The sequence below is a fragment of the Pelodiscus sinensis genome, chromosome 2 (assembly GCF_052426305.1).
Source record: "Pelodiscus sinensis isolate ZL-2025 chromosome 2, ASM5242630v1, whole genome shotgun sequence".
Classification (NCBI taxonomy): Eukaryota; Metazoa; Chordata; order Testudines; family Trionychidae; genus Pelodiscus; species Pelodiscus sinensis.
Genome location: NC_143053.1, coordinates 5,221,648 through 5,239,055, shown reverse-complemented (window position 1 = coordinate 5,239,055; position 17,408 = coordinate 5,221,648). Strand labels below are relative to the sequence as shown.

General features: G+C 50.0%; 1 protein-coding gene across 1 annotated transcript; it reads right to left on the bottom strand.

Annotated features, from left to right (window-relative positions):
• Nucleotides 1-7,688: 7,688 nt before the first annotated feature.
• On the bottom strand, nucleotides 7,689-16,647 carry LOC102459004 (lymphocyte antigen 6E-like). Its single transcript, XM_006125936.5, has 3 exons — nucleotides 16,507-16,647; nucleotides 11,298-11,417; nucleotides 7,689-9,771 (listed from the first exon to the last, which is right to left on the bottom strand). Exons 1-3 carry the CDS (start codon nucleotides 16,556-16,558, stop codon nucleotides 9,563-9,565), a joined length of 381 nt encoding a protein of 126 aa, XP_006125998.3. The 5' UTR covers nucleotides 16,559-16,647; the 3' UTR covers nucleotides 7,689-9,562.
• Between the last annotated feature and the right edge of the window lie 761 nt (nucleotides 16,648-17,408).

Here is a 17,408-nt window from a genome sequence, read left to right as displayed (position 1 = left end):
CCCCTCTCGTCGTGCTTCTTGTCCTCTCCTCTCTAAACTAAAATGTCCAACTCTTCCTGGCGCTCCAATGATTTTCTTTGCTCGCCCCCTTTCCATTCTCCTGGCTCTTCTTTGAGATGGACTCATGGTCCCAAGGTCTCGAAGCCAATGCACGTAAAGGCAAAAATTTCACTAGCCATTTTTCATGCCCTATCACTTTGCAAATAACTGACTAACTCAGGAGAGGGCATGAGAGCCTCCGTGGGCCGGATTTGACCCGTGGCTGCCCTGCCGTTCTCCCGCCCCCAGGCCAATCAAGAGCTGGGGATGGGGGAGCATGTGAAACTTTCTCCTCCTGCCAGGGGAACTGGTGGCTGTTTTAAAACAGCCAATGGTTCTCTCTAGCTGCTGTGCACCTCTGGCAGGGTGGGGGCAGGAGGCAAGAGACTTCACGCGCTCCCTCCCGCCCCCAGGCCCTGATTGGCCTGGGGGTAGGGCGGAGTGTAAAGTCTCCTCCCACTGCAGTGCCTAGAGGGAGCCACCTGCTGTTTTGAAACAGCTGGCGATTCTCTCTAGGCATCGGGAGGGGGGGCAAAACTTCACGCTCTTCCACACCCCCAGGCCAATCAGGGTCTGTAGGTGAGGGAGCACGAGAACTCTCCCAGCCCCTCCCCTTCCGCCCAAGCCCCGCCCCTTCCAGGGCAACCTGGGTCCACTTCAGACATTTATAAAGTGGCCCCCTTTTAAAAATTGTTGCCCACCCCAGCCCAACTTGTGGCTCTCCATCATCTCTGTGAAGTCTTGATCTCAAGTTCTCTCTCCCGCTGAGTATTCATGACTCTGAATATTTGCCACCTACATGCATGAGTTCACGTGAGGATTGTAGGTCATTTCGTATTGATGCTGTTTTTCCAGCACCCATTCATTAACAATGCCACATGTGGGCCTGGTGTGACTCAGGTCCCTGCTTTCCCAATCGCTCCAGCTTTGAAACTGGGAGCAAAGAGCAGCATCAATTAATTAACCAAACCTCACAAGGGTGTGTCTGTCGGGAAACCGTCCAGGTCTTCAGGGTGGTATCAGACACACGGCAGAAGGCAGCAGGCTGACGCTCTCTGTTCCAGCACGCCATAGCCTGTCCTGTTTTGTTGGGATCCTAAAACAGCCCCGTGCAGATACTATTGGGGGGATGAGATTAAAAAGCAAAGAAAGTCATCGTTGGAAATTTTGCTGCTGAGCAGAAACCCAGCACTGCACTGAGAAAAGCAACTCCTGCTTGAAAGCAATTTAAATTAAATAAAACATACTCCAAAAAATAGGAATCATAGAATCATAGAACACTAGAAGAGGAAGGGACCTTGAGAGGTCATCAAGGCCAGCCCCCTGCCCTCACAGCAGGACCAAGCACTGTCTAGACCAGTGTTTCTTAAACGGTGTGCCACGGAGAACAATAGAATTCAAAATGGCCACCCTTAAAGGGGCAGGCAACCTTTTTTTTTTCCTCGATAACTTTCCTCCCGGCCCTTTCCTCCTGACTTTTTTTTTTCTCAACCAAAAATCCTTGGTGTTCCTCATAAAAAAATTATTGTTTGGTGTTCCTCAGTCTTAAAAAGTTTAAGAAACACTGGTTTAGACCATCCCTGATAGATTTATTCCAGTGTTTAAGTTCCCCCTCAGACTTCTCTTTTCCAACAGTACTTTGGGTTGGTGAGTATGAAGCAGAGACCTCTGGAGACTGGGCAGCAAAGCTGCTTGTCCTCCCGGTACCCATGTCTGCCTCAAGGGAGAGGCACCTCTCATTCTCCACAGGATGATGCTCGTGGTTAGCTGTGGCCCAGTGCTGAACTCTGGGAGGATTTTCCCGCCTTTTGTGTCTGCTGCTCTCTTCTGGGCTATTTTGCTTGGTCAGGCATTTCTTGAGGATACATTCAAACATGTTCAAATTTGCTGCAAGACTGGAGGGGAAAACACAGGAGTAGAAAGACCCAAAGGCTACGTCTAGACTGGCATGATTTTCCGGAAATGCTTTTAATGGAAAAGTTTTCCGTTAAAAGCATTTTCAGAAAATAGCATCTTCATTGGCAGGATGCTTTTCCGCAAAAGCACTTTCTGCGGAAAAGCGTCCGTGGCCAATCTAGACACGCTTTTCCGCAAAAAAGTCCCAATTGCCATTTTCGCGATCGGGGCTTTTTTGCGGAAAACAAATCTCTGCTGTCTACACTGGCCCTTTTGTGCAAAAGTTTTTTGGAAAAAGACTTTTGCCCAAACGGGAGCAGCATAGTATTTCCGCAAGAACACTGACAATCTTACATGAGATCGTCAGTGCTTTTGCGGAAATTCAAGTGGCCAGTGTAGACAGCTGGCAAGTTTTTCCGGAAAAGCAGCTGCTTTTCCCGAAAAAGTGGCCAGTCTAGACACAGCCAAACAGTGCAGTTGTAACTGCCACCAGGTGGATTTGAACCTGAGACCTCTGGAGCTCAGTGTAGGAGCCTCTACAGGAGAGGTGGCAAACCCATTACAGACAAAGAGCCACAATAGTGGTGGATACAGCACAAAGAGCTGAGGGAAAGAAGATGTTGAGCAAAAAAAAAAAAAAAAAACCGCTGCCCTTTTAACAACCACATGTGGCCCAAGCAGGTTTCCATTGGCCGCAATGTCAGATCTCACCATTACTCCAAAATAACGATGCGAGCGTCTACACAGCAATTCCGTTATTAAAAATCATTTCAAAATAATGGATGGCTTATTCTGACTTCTGTAATCCTCATTCTATGAAGAGTAACACCTGTTCCGAAATAGCTATTTCAGAGTAAGGCGTGGGTAGACGCTCCACTGCTGCTATTTCGAAATAGTCCCTCCCCACGGCCATTCCGAGTTATTCATTCTGGGGCTCTAAATCAAGGTAGCACGTCTACATTAGGGAAGCCTGCCTCGGACTCATTTTGAGGCTTCCCTGCAGTGTAAACATGCTATTTCGAAATAAACTATTTCAGAATAACTATTCCGGAATAGCTTATTCCGAAATAACTGTGCAGTGTAGACGTAGTCTAAAAGGACTAAGTGCCCCTCCATGGGACAGTGACCCACACTAGAGGTGTGGGTTACACAGTGACCGGGGAGATGAGTGATGAAGGATGTGGGTAGGAAGGGAAAGTCCGTGCCCATGAGTACAGATCCCTCCACCTAGGGAAGGCATGTTTGGGAGAGCCCAAGACCAAGCCTTCAGGCCTCCAGACAGATAGCAAACTAAATTCTACTTTCATTGCTCCCTAGTCAGAGGCAGAAATCAAAACAGGAAGTTAAGTCTCCATGAGCTTCAATCCTGTAGCTCACACATTGCCCTTACAAAACCACTCAGCCACCGTGCCTTTTGTACTTAGTTCAGTTGGCATCATCCACTGCCAGGTTCAGAAATAGCAGGTTCACTCTAGGCCAAAGCTTATAATCAGCTGACTCATGTCAGGTGTTTAAACAGAAATGGAAAACACGTTAGAAATCGTTTCTCTCCTGCCAGCCGTGGGAGGTTAGCGGCTCTGGTTGTGTTGCGTGTAACTAATTCTTAGCTGGAGTTATGGGTAGACACAGGTCCATTGGTCTGATTATGTTTGGTGATTCCGGTATGTTTCTGTGATCTGAGCATTACCTGGAGTATTGCATCCAGTTCTGGGTCCCCCACTGCAGAAAGGATGTGGACTCTTGGAGAAAGTCCAGTGGAGGGCAACAAAAATTATTCGGGGGCTGGAGACCTACGAGGAGAGGCTGAGAGATTTGGGTTATTTAGTCTGCAGAAGTGAAGAGTGAGGCGGGATTTGGTAGCAGCCTTCAACTACGTGAAGGGAGGTTCCAAAGAGGATGGAGAGAGGCTGTTCTCAGTAGTGACAGTTGGCAGAACAAGGAGCAATGGTCTCAAGTTGCAGTGGGGGAGGTCTATGTTGGAGATTAGGAAAAACTATTTCCCTAGGAGGGTGGGGAATTTTCCCATGGCGCAAAACTTAGTTACAAAAGGGAGGAAAACCCATTTCTAACAGCACAGACATCAGATCTACAATCCCACAACAGAAAACAATAAAACCTAATGGATTTATCTAGACTTTACCCTGCTTATACATTATGAAGAGTCTTTTTTCTTGGAGAGAGACATGTCTTCTGTCTGCCTCAGTCTCTAGAGAGAAAAACTGGCCCAGAGACAGAGGGAAAACCCCCAAATTCCTTTGTCTCAGTTTGAAATCCTTATCTGCATTTCTATTGGCTGACTGCTACCTGGCTAGGTACAGTTAACCCCTTAGACCTCAGGCTGCGGGCCATCCCTCATGACCATGACAGGCCGGATGCAACCCAGAGGTCTTGCACTCCTGCTCCTCATTTTGGTCAGGACACTTCTCAGGATGAGGCTGATGAAGGCCCGGGAGCTGGAGGGGCATATAGCCATCCGGTTTCAGTAACCTTCATCTGTTCTTCCATATTCCCTCCCAAGTGGACCAGGAAGGGGATGCTGAGCAGTATAGCCCACCCGCTCACTGTCTTATCCAACAATTATGCCTCCTGCCTGACACATCTCTCTTGGTTCATTCGCGTCTGGTTCTGCTTTCTGTTTTCAACAAGTATAATTCCCACAAACCTTGGAATACATCAATGGGACCTCTTGGCTACATCTCGACTGGCATGATTTTCCACAAATGCTTTTAACGGAAAAGTTTTTCCGTTAAAAGCATTTGTGGAAAAGAGCGTCTAGATTGGCACGGATGCTCTTCCGCAAAAGCACTTTTTGCGGAAAAGCGTCCGTGCCAATCTAGACGCGGTTTTGCGCAAGAAAGCCCCAATCACCATTTTCACGATTGGGGCTTTTTGGCACAAAACAATACCGCGTTGTCTACACTGGCCCTCTTGCACAAAAGCATTTGCACAAGAGGGCTTTTGCCCGAACTGCCGCAGCATAGCATTTCCGCAAGAACACTGACAATCTTACATGAGGTCGTCAATGTTCTTGCGGAAATTCAAGCGGCCAGTGTAAACAGCAGGCAAGTTTTTCCGCAAAAGCCGCTGCTTTTGTGGAAAAACTTGCCAGTCTAGACGCAGCCCTTCTGTTTAGACTCATCCAGGATCTTGTCCTGGTTTTCTTACCCCTGTCCCTTTCCACACTTATTATTATAGATTATTGTGACATTTGATGAATTTACACTCACTTTTCACAGTGAACTCACAGTCAGGGTAATATTCATGGGCCCAATTGCTGCAACATAACCCTTGGCCTCCCCTCCATCCCCTGGCAGCTTGGTCCTCCTTGGCTATGTCTACACTGGAGGGTTCTTGATCAAGAATGGCCGTTCTTCCGCAGAGCATCCACACTGCCCGCCCACTCTTGCACAAGATTTACAGTACAGCGTCGGAAGAGAGGGCGTCTTGTGCAAGAGCTACGCTCTTTTCTAACAGGTGTAAGCGCTCTTGCACAGGAGCTCTTGCGCAAGACGGCAGTATGGATGCGCTGCAGGGGATTCTCGTGCAAGAAAGCCCTATGGCTAAAATGTTCATCAGAGCTTTCTTGCACAAGAGAGTGTCCACACTGCCATGGACGCTCTTGCACAAAAGCACATGGCCGTTTGGACGTGTTCTTGTGCAAGAGTTCTTGTGTAGGAACTCTTGCGCAAGATGTTCTTGCGCAAGAACCCACCAGTGTAGACATAGTCCTAGAGTTCTGCAGGCTGCGGCCCATATTACGTCCCAACCAGTCTCCTGAACCCCTGGGGTGAGGAACTGGGGAGTTGGTTGGTTGCCCCGGCTTTGGTTTGCACCACTCTTCCACACCCGAATACAGGCCTGGGCGTTGAAACCAACCCCTCCATCCCCCGGAAACACGCCAAGGAAAGGGATGTTCCAACAGCAGATACCATGGAACTCTCGTGTTTCTTTAAGCACTCAGATGAAGGAATACAGGCCCTCAACCTCAAAGATCTTTTGGGGATTAAATATAGCCAAAATGCAGTATTTCAATATTGGTATAAGAATATACGTAGGGTGTATAATGGGAAAAAAGCTCTTTAAAATAGAGCCACCTCAGCTCATTCACAGAAGGGGCTAGCTGAATCCAGGATAAGTCAACAGGGAACTAATTAAAAATAGTTTCAATATAAATAGTGTGGGTGTTTCTGGGGGATAAAGAAGCAAGTTTCCATGCGCAGGCCTTTATCTGGGTGCAGAAGAGTTGATTTTTATTTTCTCTATATATACTTTAGAGATTTGTCTCTGTCTGTGAGTCTGTCTGCGTGTCTGTAAGTTTGTTTGTTCAAGAACTCCTCCTAAGCAATAAGAGCTAGGGCCACCAGATTTGGTAGGCAGCTTCCTCTTCTCCTAACGTAAAGCCAGGTGAGGGTTTGATTATGCCAAGAAAATGGGAAGTGCTGGGAATGGGACTGTTTTCCATAACATGGAAAGGGAGGGGCATGGAGAGGAGGGATGTGATACTGAGAGTGGCCACTGGAGGCAGCGAGCCCACAGGGGAGAGTTATTCTGCAGCATGACCACTGGGGGCAGCCGCACCAGCAAGAGAGAGGCCAGCAGGCGGAGTGAGGACACGGGGAGACATGAGCCAGAGGGACGTGCCCTGATGCCTGCACCCCCCAACACCCTTCCCCACCCCGTCCTGGCAATGCCTGGTAAGACTTCTAGTTTTTTTTAATTTTGATGCATAACATCAATGATTATTTTTAAGCATTTCCCCCTATTTTATATGTTCACCGCTGCAGGAATTGCAGGGAGAGGGTCAGGTCACGGGGTGGGTTCAGAGAACAATTATTTCAGGATAGGAGATGCTGAGATTCAGGAAATGAAAGATTCATCGCCATTAGAACACAAGCTGTCAAAACCCCATGACAAGAGAGACAACGTCGATAGCCCTCATTCAAAAATTAAGTTCTATGGGGCTATGTCTACTCTGCGGGGATTTTCTGGGATACCAGAGATATCCTGGAAAAAACCCCCGCTGCATCCAGGGAACACGTTTGCTCTTCCACTTTTTTTCATGGAAGAGCAGACATGTTCTTTCGGGGAGCCCTGTATTCCTTGTTTCATGAGGAATAAGGGTTCCTCCAAAAGAGGAAGGTTTTCTGCCCTTTGACCCCGTCTAGATGGGGCCAAATGGCAGAAAAACCTCTTCCAGAAAAGCAATCGGAAAAAGCTACACAAATTGCGGAGTGCAATTTGTGTAACCTTTTCCGAAAAACCCCCGATAGTGTAGACCTAGCAAGGCATCATTTTCCGTGTTTGGTCTCCCTGATGTCCATTATTATCTATGAAAATCATTTCTGTCAGGCTGTGTATGTAGGGCTGTGGTTCTCAACTGGTGGTCCACGGACCACTGGTGGTCCACGGTGACTTTTTTGGTGGTCCACAGGAACATTATCCAAAGTCACACGGGGTGGGCAGGAACCAAAAATCTGTTAGTAAGAAATAAATTTCAAACCAAAATGTTCGCTGTCTGCTCTTTTTTATCTTTTCTCAAAAAGGAGGTGGTCCACGAAAATTTTTTGATTAGCCTGGTGGTCCGTGGACTGAAACGAGTTGAGAACCACTCATATAGGGTGAAATAGGGGTTTACGCACAGTGATCTATAAATATTGACGCCTCCCAGGCTTAAATGCAGTGCACTGACTTAGACCCGCAATCTTTTTGTTCCCGCCTGTTTTATTCCAGCGCTACCACCACTGACACGTTCGTGACAGAATAAAATCAGCACTTTATTTTGTCCAGCGTTTGTCCTACAAACGGTATCAAAATGGGCGTTCACAGAGGGGAGCGTTACAAACCAGCAAATGCTTATATGGGGCAATGTCCGAAACAAGCAATGGGAACCAAGTATAGATGGGTGAAATCCAGCATGGGCATTCGTTCCCTCACTCGCTCGTCAGGGCTACTCATGGGCCGATGGCAATGGTAGGGATGGGGGATACAAGCCCCCAGCCCCAGCCCTTCCGGTGAGGCCCTGCTCCCCACGGGAGCCAAGCCACCTCCCTGCCTCCCCCCCAGCATGGGGAGCAGAGGAGGGGAGTGGACGCACATGCCTCAGCCTCCCCAGCCCCAGAGCACTGGGGCGGGCTGGCATTGGGGGAAGCATTCTGTCAGTGGAGTGTGCGTGGGCCCCAGCTGGCAGTTTGGGAAGGCTGAGCCTTCCCCCGCTTAGCGTACCCGCTGCCCATGGAGCTACTATGAGAGGAGGTGTCAGGGGCCAGACCTGGGTGTAGGTGGAGAAACTGTTCTGGTGAGTGAAGAGAAACTGTTCTGGAGGAGAAGGCTCAGATGCTGCCAGCGGTGAGACTGTGAGGAGAGACTGTGAGATGAGACTGTGAGGAGAGACTGTGAGGTGAAATTATGAGGAGAGACTGTAAGGAAAGACTGAGGTGAGAATGTGAGGAGAGACTGTGAGGTGAGATTGTGAGGAGAGACTGTGAGGTAAAAATGTGAAGAGAGACTGTGAGATGAGAATGTGAGGAGAGACTGTAAGGTAAAAATGTGAGGAGAGACTGTGAGGAGAGACTGAGGAGAGACTGTAAGGTAAAAATGTGAGGAGAGACTGTGAGGAAAGACTGTGAGATGAGACTGTGAGGAGAGACTGTGAGGAGAGACTGTGAGATGAGACTGTGAGGAGAGACGGAGGAGAGACTGTAAGGTAAAAATGTGAGGAGAGACTGTGAGGAGAGACTGTAAGGTAAAAATGTGAGGAGAGACTGAGGAGAGACTGTGAGGAGAGACTGTAAGGTAAAAATGTGAGGAGAGACTGTGAGGAAAGACTGTGAGATGAGACTGTGAGGAGAGACTGTGAGATGAGACTGTGAGGAGAGACGGAGGAGAGACTGTAAGGTAAAAATGTGAGGAGAGACTGTGAGGAGAGACTGTAAGGTAAAAATGTGAGGAGAGACTGTGAGATGAGACTGTGAGGAGAGACTGTAAGGTAAAAATGTGAGGAGAGACTGTGAGGTGAGAATGTGAGGAGAGACTGTGAGGTGAGATTGTGAGGAGAGACGACTGTGAGGAGAGACTGTGAGGTGAGAATGTGAGGAGAGACTGTGAGGAGAGATTGTGAGGAGACACTGTGCCAGGGGAAAGAGGAGGGGAAGGACACGGGCTGTGGCAGAGGGTGGAACAAGTAATTGTAACAAGGTTAGTACTTTAGGCCATATGGGGCCTTTCCCTTGAGTTGGCGCATCCATCCAGGCAGCATCTTTCTGCTGAGCTCACCAACACTCAGCATGGGGAGGTGACTCACAAAGGGGGAGGCGGGTTATTAATTAAATAGAGAAATTAAAATCTTAGGTGTGTATCTAGCCTCCAACACTCTAATATCTTCCATGTGTTTCCCTTCACCACCACCCCCGGTGAGGTAGGGCAGTGCGGTTACCCCCAGGGTACAGCTCCCGTCCCTCTGAGAAAGAACCACAGCCCAGAAAATGAGAGAGAAGCGACTAGCAGAGGGATCTGAAACGACACACAAGAGACCGGGCTGTGTTAGCCCAGATGGCAACTTTGCCCAGAGGGCTTTGGGTGTCCCTCGGGGAAGAGGTTCTTTGGGAGGCCCAGTTTTTTTCTGGCCCCCTCACAGCCCCGTTCTGAGGATGCAGAGGAGGCTGGCCAGGATCCCCGTGACCATCACCGCGTAGCTGGCTCTCACGCTGCTGGCCCCGCTGATGTTGCACAAGAAAGTTTCACAGCAGGAGGTAGACAGAGCTGCTATGCCGATGTTCAAGTTCGTTTGGGGACACACCGAAGAGCATTTCTTGCTGATGCGCTGTCCCTTGTTATCGCCTGAACGGGGGGAGAAAACCGAGATGAGAATTGTCATGGAAGAGCCCCCAACGTTCCAGCAGCCCTGGGCAGAGGAGAGAGCGGTTGTGGAGGAGGGCTAATGAGGATCACAGAATCCCAGGGCTGGAAGAGACCTCAGGAGTCATCGAGTCCAGCCCCCTGGCCAAAGCAGGACCAACCCCAACTCGATCATCCCAGCCAGTGCTTTGTCAAGCCGGGACTTAAACACCTCTAGGGATGGAGATTCCACCCCTCCCTAGGGAACCCATCCCAGAGCTTCCCCACCCTCCTCAGGAAATAGTTTTTCCTAATATCCCACCAAGTCCCCAGCCCCACCTCCAGCCCTGGCCTTCCACTGAGGCCCCATCCCTGTCCTGCCCCCACACAGGGAGGCGGGATGACGTGCCACTTGCGTGCTCCCCCCTTTCAATCACAGGGGAGGAAAGTGGGTGGCCGCATGCTCACCCCAGCCTCCTCAGCCTCATAGGAGGCCACGTCATGTGGTCGAGGCCCTGAGGAGGCCACACCACGTGGTCCAGGCTCAGAAGAGGCCACGCCACGTGGCTCAGCCCCATGGAGGCCACACCACGTGGCCCAGGCCCAGAGGAGGCCACGCCACATGGCCCAACCTGGTCTCTCCAGTCCCGGAGCACCAGGGGAGGGAGGAGGGCGCATCCACATGGTGCAGTCCAGCCTCTCCAGCACCAGGAGGATGGGCGCTGGGGGCACCAATCCTCCACCCCCAAAATGCCTCCAGCAGGGTTTCTGGGGGGCGGAGCATCAACAGTGCCAGGCTGGTGGTTTGGGAAGGCTGAGCCTTCCCCCACCTTACACATCAGACACCCTCGCCTTCCTCACTGCAACTTGAGTGGTTTGTTCCTTGTCATCTGCCCCCTCTCTCTCCATCCTCTTTGGAGCTTCCTTTCAGGTAGTTGAAGGCTGCTGTCAACCCTCCCTCCCCCCCACACACTCTTCGCTTCTGCAGACTAAACAAGCCCAAATCCCTCAGCCTCTCCTAAGTCATGTGCTCCAGCCCCCTCCTCATGTTGGTTGCCCTCCGCTGGACCCTCTCCAATGCATCCACATCCTTTCTGTAGCGTGCCCAGAACTGGACACAATACTCCAGATGTGGCCTCCCCCGAGCCAAATAAAGGGGAATAATCACTTCTCAGGATCTGCTGGCAATGCTCCTCCTAATGCACCCTAATATGTCATTAGTCTTCTTGGCTTCAAGGGCGCCCTGTTGACTCAGACCCAGCTTTTCATCCACTGTAGCCCCCAGGTCTGCCCCAGGCCTCCAACCCAACCAGTCTATCTGGTAAGCAGCTCCTGGCCTTGTGATTCCAGTTGCTATTTCTCTCCTTGCAACACCCAGCACCGCAACAGCGTCACAACACCCATCTCTTGTCAGCCTGTATGGGAACATCATGTCCAGAGTCCCGTGAAACAGCCAAACAAACAAAAAACCATCCTCAGGGCAGGGAGAGACTTAGGAAAACCTCACAAAGATATTTGTAGGTACTCACCAATGCCTCCCGTCGCGTAGATGGTGAGACAGTATTTGTCCGAGTCGGCACACTGCGTTGGTGTAAGACACTTGAGGTTGGACGACTCCTCAGAGCATGTGAAGCAAGACAAAGAGGCCACTGCAAAAGGAACGCACAGCCCAGCTTAGCCACTTGGGGAAACCTCCTCTTCTGAAGGGCGCATCCCAAAGGTTCCCATGTTTGGCAAAGGGAAAGAAAAAAGGCAGGGCACAGGGGAGGCAAAACTAAGCAAACATTTTCTCTGTGAAGCTGAAGGCCCCTGGAATTTTAATTTTGATCTAGCGGGTCTGAGAGTTCTAGGAACAATTTCAGCTACAGGCTGAACCTCTCTAGTCCGGCACCCTCAGGACTTGACCAGGGCTGAGAAAATTTGCCGAACCAAAGGAGGTCAATATTGCGTAGCGGCATTACCAACACTTCCCCTGCTCGCTGGGCTCTTAGGGTGTGTCTAGACTACATGCCTCCTTCGACGGAGGCATGTAGATTAGCCAGATCGGCAGAGGGAAATGAAGCCGCGATTAAAATAATCGCGGCTTCATTTAAATTTAAATGGCTGCCCCGATCTGCCGATCAGCTGTTTGTCGGCAGATCGGGGCAGTCTGGGCGCGATGCGCCGACAAAGAAGCCTTTCTTCATCGGCACAGGTAAACCTGGTTTCACGAGGCATACCTGTGCCGATGAAGAAAGGCTTCTTTGTCGGCGCATCGCGTCCAGACTCCCCCGATCTGCCGACAAACAGCTGATCGGCAGAGCGGGGCAGCCATTTAAATTTAAATGAAGCCGCGATTATTTTAATCGCGGCTTCATTTCCCTCTTCCGATCTGGCTAATCTACATGCCTCCGTCGAAGGAGGCATGTAGTCTAGACACACCCTTAGAGGATTCAGAGGGGTAGCCGAGTTAGTCTGTAACTGGACAAACGTAAAAACCAACTAATAGTCTAGCAGCACCTTGAAAACTAACAAAACAACCCATGAAAGCTCATGATACTATCTACATGTTTTGTTAGTCTTCAGGGTGCTGCTAGACCAGTGGTCCCCAACGCAGTACCCACAGGTGCCACGGCGCCCGCCGGGGCATTTATGTGCACCTGCCGAATCAGCTGGGCTGGCCCCCCCCGGCTCATGCGCGGTGCCAGCCCTGGGCATGTAATGCATGGGTGGCCCCTACCCCGGGCACACGGTGCATGGGTGGCCCCTGCCCCGGGCACATGGTGTGACATAGTGGGAGGTACCTTGCTGAGGGCTATGCTGGGCAGTGGGGCTGCAGGTGACCTCCACTGGCTGCTGTCGGTAGCACGGCCCAGCAGGGCAGGAGATGAGTCATTATGCAAAGGGGGCTCCAAACCTGTCTGACCAGCTACCCCCCAGCGGGAGAAACAAAGGAAGGTGGAAAGCCGGCCCTGGCTGGGGGGGCAGAGCTGGAAGAGAGTTAGTTTCGGTCTGGGAAGCAGGGGAGAAGGAGCTAGGGAGGGGGCTGGGATTGTAGGGCCCAGCCACCCCCCATCTCAAGGGGGGGCACTGAGGCCTCTTAGCCCCACTTCCTATAACCAGATGACATCTGTGCTGTGCTGTATCCTGGAGAAGCAATAAACTCCCTCTATTCTACTGGCTGGTGGAGTCTGTCTGTGCCACTCCGGGGGTGCAGGAGATGGGAAAACCCCAACGCGCCGTCACACTGGTGTCAGGAGTGGGATTCCACCTTCCTTTGTTTCTCTCCATTGGGGGTAGCTGGTTGGACAGATTTGGAGCCCCCCTTTGCATAATGACTCATCCCCTGCCCTGCTGGGCCGTGCTACAGCCAGCAGCCAGTGGAGGTCACTCACAACCCACTGCCCAGCATAGCCACCAGCAAGGTACCCCCCACTATGTCACACATGGCACATGCGCGGCGCCAGCCCTGGTTGCACGGCGCATGACCGGCCCCACCCCCAGACGCCTGGCAGCCCCGAAAGGTTGAGGACCACTGTGCTACACGATGGGCTCTTAGAAGACATTTAAGGGTCCATAACAACTAAATAACAGCACAGAACACTGAGAGCCAGGACTGGTGGCCGTCAACAACCGTTATGGGATTGCAGAAAACTCGGCCACACCCATGATAAGTGGACATCCAGCTAACTAAACTCATGCCCGATCAGGACCAGAGAGTGCCGGACTAGAGACGTTCAACCTGTAGAAGGAAAAAAGCTAGTTATTGTTTGCAAATATTTTTAGCAATTAACTTAAGGAGTTTCCCTCAACCCTACCTCCTCCAGGTTCTTCCTTGCCTTACCCAAGCCAATAATATCTGCGTCTCAGCAGGACTCTCCTCTGACTTTCTCTGCCTGCTCTCCCCAGTCTGCAGACAGCAGAGCTCAGAAAAGGTCTTTACTCCCCAGCTCTTTGCAGATCAATTTTATTTCCTTGTAGAAAATAAACTAGCGCTGTTCTCCGAGGGATGGGGGTGGGGGAGAGGCATGCTTCGTCTGCAAAGCGTCTGCAAAGCAAGTAGGACAGGAGCAACTCCTCCTACAGCTCTCCCCCCGCCCGCTCCGAATCAGATCTGTGATTAAAGAGCTGAAGGGAGTTCCTTAGGAAAGGTGTTGATAGCGACAATGTCAAAGAGACGTTCCAGGTGCTGGCTGGAACAAGTCCATCTGCAGAAAAGAAGACCTAACTGGAGTTGCGGGGTGCCTGCTGAAAGAGACATTGGACTTGGTTAAGAGCTGCCTACTAAGTGACATTGCCTGGCTGCTTCCTGCTCGGCATCCCAGAAGACTGAACAGCTCCTGATTTCTGGACAAGAATCTAAGGTGATTGAGAGCAATTTGGGAGGCCATTGCCTGTAGACTGTTTCTCATCAGATCTGGGGTAGGGCTGAGGGTGAAGAATGGTCAGACGCTGTCTAAATGTTTGCCAGCATGTGGCAGTGACCCCGCCCACAAAGGATGCTCCATCCTTTGTTGTACCTGCAACAAAGAACAGGGCAGTCTTAAAAGTCTCAGAGGGGAGGCCGTGTGAGTCTGTACCTGTAAAAGCAACGAGCAGTCCTGTGGCACCTTAGGGTGCGACTACACTGCACCGGAGGTCGAAAGAAGCGACACAATTTGACCTTTGCAAATTGTGTATCTTACTTTGATCGCATTTCGAAATAGCTTACGTCGTACTTTCTACCCAGCGCCAAATTTCGAAACAACCCGTTATTCCAAAATGTGCCTTGCTCCTCGTGGAATGAGGGTTACCGGGATGTCGGAATAGCACGCCCGTGACATTTCGAAGTCCCAGGCTTGCTGTGAAAATACAGGATAGTGCTGCAGTGTAGACACAGCCCTAGAGACTAGCCACAATATATAGTAGCATGTGCTTTTGTGGGCCCAACCCACTTCTTCAGATGAGCTTGAGTGGAGAAAAAATGGGGGACCCTCAAAATTTATAACAGAAAAAGAGGGTCCCCTCTTTTTTCCCCTTCCACTCAAGCGCCTCTGAAGAACTGGGTTTTGCCCATGGAAGCTAACAGTACACGTCTAGGACATTCTTAGTGTGTTAGCTTGAACTTTAAGGAGCCTCTTTCAACTCAATTCTTCACGGCTTGGCAGTATGAGAAAACTTCCCCAGCTTAACTTAAACTGGTTTCAAACCAAATTAGACAAGCCACTGCAAACCACTGTGTGGACACTTTTATTTTGGTTGAAGAGAGCCTTTATTTCGGGTTAGTTTAAAGCTGTTCTCAGCTGACGTTGCCACAAACCTCTCTAATACCAACGTGAAAGCAGCCACGTGAGGGTTTGCGGCAGTTTAAATACATTGCCTGAAATTCACACCTTCAATAAAAGCAGTGCAGCTCTCTCTCCGGACGAGCCCGGAGTCCGTTTTGAAAAGAGAGTTAAAATGTAAGTCTGGTCTCATCCCTGCACCTGAATCTAATCTATCAAAATCTGGAGTGTGTCTACACAGCAAAGTTATTTCGGAATAACGGCTGTTATTCCGAAATAACTAAGGGTATGTCTACACTGCCTCCTCGTGGAACGAGGTGTACCGGTAGTTCGAATTAGAGAGCCTAATTCGAACTACCTACTCCGTGCCGTGTATAGCCGCGGGCACGGAGTCCACACTAAGGGGGATTTAAAAATGGCGGTGCCCAGCAAGATGCAAATGAAGCCCGGGATATTTAAACCCGGGCTTCATTTGCAACTTCGAATGCCTACATTAGCCACCCTAGTTCGAACTAGGGTGGCAGTGTAGACATACCCTTTGAGGCTCCTTTGCAGTGTAGACGTGCTAATTCGAAATGATCTATTTCAGAATAGTGTAGGCATAGCCTTGGCTTAGAATGACATTTTGCTTCCTTTTTAATGTGCTTTCTCTCCCCCGGAGACGTGAAGTGACACAATAGAACAGAGGAAACTGGAAACTAGGAAATGTCCCTAGCAACTGGGAAAAATAGGAACAAAGGTGGGGTTGTTTTTTTTTCCTGATTGCCGAAATAGTAACCCCAGGGGTCACCGATAACAGCTGTAGAAACTGGTCAGACAATTTTCGTTGCCGATGTGCTTTTCAACAGCAACTCTTGTAGGTTACCTACCGCCACAGCATCTTCTTCACAGGTTGCTGCAGAGAGGCTGTAACCTATAAACGTGGTGCCCTGTTCCCCTGTAAGGTTTCCTCTAACAGGCATTGATCAGACTCATCCCTGCCTAGTTCTCATTCCCCAAACACGCCAAGCTGAGAAACCTTCACATGTCAGCAGTCCTGGCACCTGCCCCAGGTTGACTCACACGCAGCCAACATCTCACAAAGGCTGTGGTTTGCTGGACCAGGGCTTTTGCATTTCAAAGCCGATGAGATCCGGCAGAGCGGGAGCAGAACCAGCTGTCCCCGTGAACGTGCCCCACCGTTAGCTGTGCAACACACCTGCTCTTCAGCAGCTGTAATAAAGCTGGTCTATCCTCCATGCACTTCTTGTTTAGCTTAGTAAATTGTACAAGGTACTGTGTCATGGCTTGGTTCGGCACAGGGAGAGACACAGGGTGCATCTTGGGATAGAGGAGGACCCCACCGCAAGAAATATGGCACGTCTTGGGGCACTGTTAACGGTAGATTCTTTACCACTGACACTGGAAAAACACCCCTTGCCCCCGCCATTTCTAAACTATTTCTCTTTCATCGGCGCGTTCTTTGACTAGCAAAGACAAATTTTGATGATCTTACCTTGCTCCATGCCCAGGGCCACAGCCAGTAGGATGAAAAGGAAAGCCTTCATCTTCTCTCCGTCTCTGCAGACTGCATAAGCACGGCTGCATCTGGGCAGTTTTTATAGTCCTGCACATGAGCTTGGGGAAGCCAACTCGCCAGCCCATGGCTCCGCCCATTCTCCATCTCTGCTCTGCCCAGGCCCCGCCCCCTCCCCACTGCCTCCCTCCTCTCTTCCGTCCCTCTTTACTCACTCTTTCCAGCCATATCCCTGAGTCCAAGTATAGCAAATGACATTTGAAAAAAAAAAACCACGCTTCCGAAATGTCTTTCGAAAGAGAATGGCGCGTGTTTTCTCCTGCATGCCAGACTGGGAAGACTGAGCATGAGGAAGGTACCTCATTAAAAGCCCTACATTTGGGAATAAAAAAAATGTCCATCACAGGTTTTTTGATATACCCTCAAGTTTGTCAGATTTATGTGCAAAAACGAAGGGGAAGTCAGCTGTTCCGCCGAATGCAGCGTTAAATAGCATGGAATACATGATGCAGCCCATCTCTGTTTTACATTTGCTTCATCAGTATTTCTAAGCAGAGTTTATATTTTAAATGCCCTCTTAAACCTCCATAAAGTAATCATTCCGGATTACTACATATTGAATGCACTGAAACAAAGGCATTATTTTAAATAGATTCATAGACTTTAAGGTCAGAAGGGACCACCATGATTATCTAGTCTGACCCCGTGCACAATGCAGGCCACAGAATCTCACCCACCCACTCCTAGAATAATCCTCCCACCTATATGTCAGATATTGAAGTCCTCAAATGATGGTTTAAAGACCCCAAGATGCAGAGAATCCTCCAGCAAGTAATCCATTCCCTAAGCAGTCAATATGGGTTAGCAGTGTTCATGGTTTT

Bases quoted from the DNA above. Each gene is read 5' to 3' on its own strand.
- LOC102459004 (XM_006125936.5), bottom strand. From the start codon at position 16,558: ATGAAGGCTTTCCTTTTCATCCTACTGGCTGTGGCCCTGGGCATGGAG. The intron at 11,418-16,506 runs GTAAGATCATCA...TTCCTTTTGCAG, and splicing joins GGCCCTGGGCATGGAGCAAG to TGGCCTCTTTGTCTTGCTTC. The intron at 9,772-11,297 runs GTGAGTACCTAC...CCCCCCGTTCAG, and splicing joins CTACGCGACGGGAGGCATTG to GCGATAACAAGGGACAGCGC.